Source organism: Mycteria americana, chromosome 6 (assembly GCF_035582795.1).
Source record: "Mycteria americana isolate JAX WOST 10 ecotype Jacksonville Zoo and Gardens chromosome 6, USCA_MyAme_1.0, whole genome shotgun sequence".
Lineage (NCBI taxonomy): Eukaryota > Metazoa > Chordata > Aves > Ciconiiformes > Ciconiidae > Mycteria > Mycteria americana.
In genome coordinates, this window is record NC_134370.1 from 37,411,162 (window position 1) to 37,415,969 (window position 4,808).

A 4,808-nucleotide genomic window follows, 5' to 3' on the forward strand; every position below is an offset into this window, starting at 1 on the left:
AGAACTGAGCTTTGCCCTGTACGTGTGTATAGTACAAGATGGACTGTAATACCATATAATGGTACCAATGTAATACCAAATACCATATAATACCTAAATACCATATAAATGGTGAGATGGAAAATAGAAGCCTAAAAAATTGGAACGAATTAAAGTTGTAAGACATGCTAATACATATCCACTGACAACCTCAATACTTAGACAGGAAGAAACCACTGATTTTTTGTTACTAACATACATTTTAGGAATGTGCTACTCTAGTTCTGCTTTCAGCCACTGAAAAGTCACTGCAGTTAAAAATGTCACTCCAGTTCCGAGTTCAAAAATAACTCTGGTCACCTTGTCAAAACAGGGTGACATGATTCAGAGAATCATAGAAGCAGAGTATCTATAGGTACTTCAAATAGAAAACCCTGCAGTCTGAACCTTTTAGAAGAATAAAGGTTAATTTCCCACAAATAGTTCATTGGAATTTCACACTCAATTTCAATAGTGAAACATGTATGTATGCAGCATGCAACAAATATTTAATGAAGCAAGCATTTCTCATCCCCAATGTTTTCACATTGGGTTCTAGAATTACAATGTACTGATACTACAAATAGAAGTATTTCAGGTTTGCACTGTTGTTCAGTGTGACAAAAATTTATGAGCAGACAAAACTCAGTCACTAAGAACACACCGAGCTCTGAGCACTTAAGCTTTTGCTTCATTGGGAGGCCCACTGGAAGCAATAATTATTTAAGGGGAAGGGGCTTCAAATGCCCATACCAGTAAAGTCTAGTACAGAAGAAAGGTCATAGCCATTATCTGAAAAGCATCAAACAGCCAGTGGGGAACAAATATTTGGGAGCAATAATCAAAGCCAAGTTAAATGGTCAAGTTTACATTTCACAAAGTGTCACTAAAGTATTTGTAAAGGAAAGCTATGAAAAGAAACCAATGAATTCCTGAATAGTTGTTGAGTTTGAGAAGTCCAAACCAGCATGGATAAGAGGATAAGATCTGCTTTTCAGACTGCCTTCAGAAAGAATTTTTAATGATTAAACTTCCCCCTCACCCCAATTCACTCCCCAAAAAGCTTTGAGAGATCATCAACAGACAGAAAGCTGCCTACACATGGCAAAGAACTCACCCTGCTGCCTTCTGTGCTATAGTAAATTGGAAATCCCAACTTCCAGCTCAACACTGCACCCTCCCAAGAAACAAAAATACTACAGCATTATATAAAATAACAATTTTTCCACTACTAATATTACTAATTATTATCAACAGATAAAGAGATCAATAAAACATTCACCTCCCACTAGCACAACCATAATTAAGAGAATGGGTATTATAATCTTATCATATTATTCAACAGCAGAGATTGATGCAATGACCTGATTTACAAAGTGTTCACAAGCTATGTACTGCACTAAAGTGCTTTTTAGGACTTCAGTTTCAATTCTCAATAATTTTTGGTAACATGACCACAGATATTTTATGTTTTGTGTTAGTTTGTTCCTCTTTATGTGAGCTTACTATCATTTAATCATTCACTGCATACTAATCCATTATTTTTATAATTATATCTATCATCATATTCAGTAGATGGTAAATTACAATGCTGCATGTAAGAAACAAAATTGGAAGAGAAATGGATGTTAAGTACTTCTGTACTGTTAAATTACATATAAACTGCAATGTCATGTCCCACAAAATCAAATTATATGCCAGTAATGCAGAAACACATCAGTACTGTTCTTGCACACTACTCTGGTATTTATACTTATGCATTGTATTACCCTTCCCACCTAAGGTTTAGAAGGCTATCTTTCACGAAGCCAAGTGTTCCACATTATATAGTTGCATTATTTATTTGCATCATATTCCTGTTTCAGGATGGAAAATGCACTAACATGCTAGCAGTGCAGGTGAGACAATGTCTGCCTAAAGTTTACAGCTAATAAATCAGTGTACGATGGCACGTCATTTAATTATTTAAGGATTGTATTGATTGTTATTACATACATAAACTTGCCACTTAATGATTAGTAATATTCAAACAGTATTAACTTGGCTATATGATGGACAACAACTAATTCTATTTTCTCTATATAAACTTCTGCAAAGAAATCAGCGAGTAACATGACTTCATATTCCCAGAAGGTTGAATCCGCTTTCCATTTGCCGATAAATATCTAATGTAATTCATAAGAAGCAAAAGACCACATTTTAATAATTAACACTATTCATTAGCTTTAGAGAGGCTAAAATATACATTAAAAAACATTCCTGAATGCCAGTGTTTAAAGGAGAGAGTTGCTCAGAATATTCAGTGCCTCTTCTATATGTGTTTAACCTAGCCTGAAAGTCTGTCCCAGCAGCTTTCACTCCAGGAATAGTCCAACTCCTGCCTCAGGAAATGTACTAGTCTGCATGACGGCGACCAAGGGCAAAACGTCAATAAGGGTTCTGAGAGAAGACAGACAGTAAGGTCAGGTCTTTGTATGTAACTGTTCCTGCAGCAGAGCCCCTCTCCCCCAAAACAGGGCTTAGTTCCTATTGATGCTTTTGTTTTTCACTGAAAGCTGCTTAACTGTTGAAAATAACTCCTATCAAAGCTATTCATTTGTCATTTGAAAGAATTCTAAAATATAAGATAGGGCAGCAGTCAGCAGGGAACCCGCCAGCCTTCCCTGCTGGAAACCCACCAACAGCTGTTCTGGGACAGCAGCTCCTTTTCTCCTTCTCCCTCATGGCTAACGCTAGCAAGGGCTTGTTTCTGGAAACAAGCACCAGCAGAAGTACCCTTCAGCTTCACAGTCTGCTGCCATCACAACAGACATCGGCAGTTGAACTTTTGTGGACTCTACATCCTGCTACAAACACATCTGCTTCTCCAGCTGTCCTGCTCCTACTCATTTTTTGACCTTCCCAACCTCTTTTCCTCTTCTGCCTTTTCTACCCAGATCACTCTATTCTCCACAAGTGAAAAACGCAAACAAACAAAAGGCAATTCAGGGCATCACCAGGGCTGAAATGAACTCAACTGCTTTGGAAGAATGCTCTATAACTTTTTACCAAACTCTTATCTTTAAAGGCTGCTTTTCAGAGGGTACATAAAGCACACTTCCTACTCTAACTAGGAAGCAAGCATCATTTGCTAGTTGATTCTTCTGCACATTACACTGCCAGGACTGTGATGGAAGTAGTGTAACATTTGGGGTGGGAAAGCCACTAGTAAGTAATTCCTAGAGTAGGAATTTCAGGTAGTTGGTGAGGACATATCATAGAAAACACTTTATTTATGATTTACAAAATCTGTTATTGTTTCCAGATAACATAAAATGGAAAAAAAAAAATCAAACATTTAAAGTCTACAAAAATCTAGAAGTTTAGATTATTTTCACGTGAGCATTCTCATTTATGGTATATAGTCACATGTGCTTTTACAGCCATTGAAAATAAAAACATTCCTTCCATGACTTGAAACTAGCTCTTTTCTGAGCATACAAAAGACACTATATATTGGATTAAAGCAAACCTACACAACCTTGGAACCCATAAGTCAAACTTACAAAGTTTAAGAAAGTTAGTTCTCTGAGGACTAGAACTCCAATACATTTAAAACTTTTTCCATGGGAGCCATTTATGTGAAAACAAACCAAAGAATAACTTTAAAGCTGACATAAAAATAAAAACATGGAATGAAGTTAATTTCTGGTGTTACTCCATTCAGTTATACCACGGGTCAATTTGGCCCGCGATCTGTAGAATCTGTCATGATTCTTCACAGTAAAAAAAAATACCAAAAACTTATTTAATAAAAGAATCAAATTAATTAGATGAACTAGGAAGAAATTGTCAGAAAGATTTCAAATTAAAACTATGCTTTCCACCAGCATTAAATAAATTCAACCTTCTTAAATGCATATTGATTTAAAGCTCTCAAAGCAAATTTATTTTGTCAAATTAGTATAAGCTGCAGACAAGAATGAGCTATTATAATGCCAATATTACCTTATTCAAGCAGATTAACTCTTGCTAATCATTAAATTACACATCTGGCCTGCCGCGTATTCTTAGTTTGTAAAAAGTTCTAATTAGCTATTTGAAAGTGTTCAGGGTGATAGCTGAATATTCGCTGTGCGTAAGGATCACTGTCCATTGCCATTTTTTGTCCCGTGTAATGGTGGTAGCTCTCCGGATGAAAGTGTTCACAGTGAACGCTAATCCATTCTCTTTCAGTACTGTATCTTTCTGCTTCGGCAAGTATTCTAGTAAGAGCCATGATATAACTCAAAGCCATCTGAAGGGTCTCATACTTGGACAGCTTCTTATCTTGACCCCACTGTGGAACCACCTTTCTCAAACGATCAAAGGCTGTGTTCAGTCCTTGCATCCGTCTTCTCTCCCTGGCATTGGCAGCCAGTCTTCTTTTTGCAGCATTCTCCATCCTTTCTGAACTGCACTTCACAACACAGCCTGGTCCACTTCTGCACTGGATGTCTGATTCTACGCCTGAATCCAAATGACTGGATTTACAGGTTTTCATATTTGATGCAGCTTCAGTTTCACACACACAAAAATTACTTTTTAAAAATTAGGTGTCTAAAAAGTGGTAGGGAAAGCACTCATGTGAGTAGCCTGCGTACCTCTTGAATCTGTTTCCAGATATCAATGATGGGATATTTTTCTTAGCATCTAAAAAAAAAATTAAATAAAATAAAATGAAAGGTCTTCTGGTTCTTCTGGAAATGTCTGGAAATCACTTCTTATTATTTAAAGAAAGAATAAAGAGTTTTTAATGTCTTACACTTTCA

At 36.4% G+C, this 4,808-nt stretch overlaps 1 protein-coding gene across 1 annotated transcript; it reads right to left on the reverse strand.

The window, feature by feature from the left end:
* Nucleotides 1-4,084: 4,084 nt before the first annotated feature.
* Nucleotides 4,085-4,540, reverse strand: ATOH7 (atonal bHLH transcription factor 7). The gene has a single exon (XM_075506606.1). The coding sequence runs from the start codon at nucleotides 4,538-4,540 to the stop codon at nucleotides 4,085-4,087; it is 456 nt and encodes a 151-aa protein (XP_075362721.1).
* Between the last annotated feature and the right edge of the window lie 268 nt (nucleotides 4,541-4,808).

Excerpts from the sequence above, each read along its gene's own strand:
- ATOH7 (XM_075506606.1), bottom strand. The coding sequence starts at position 4,540 with ATGAAAACCTGTAAATCCAGTCATTTGGATTCAGGCGTAGAATCAGAC.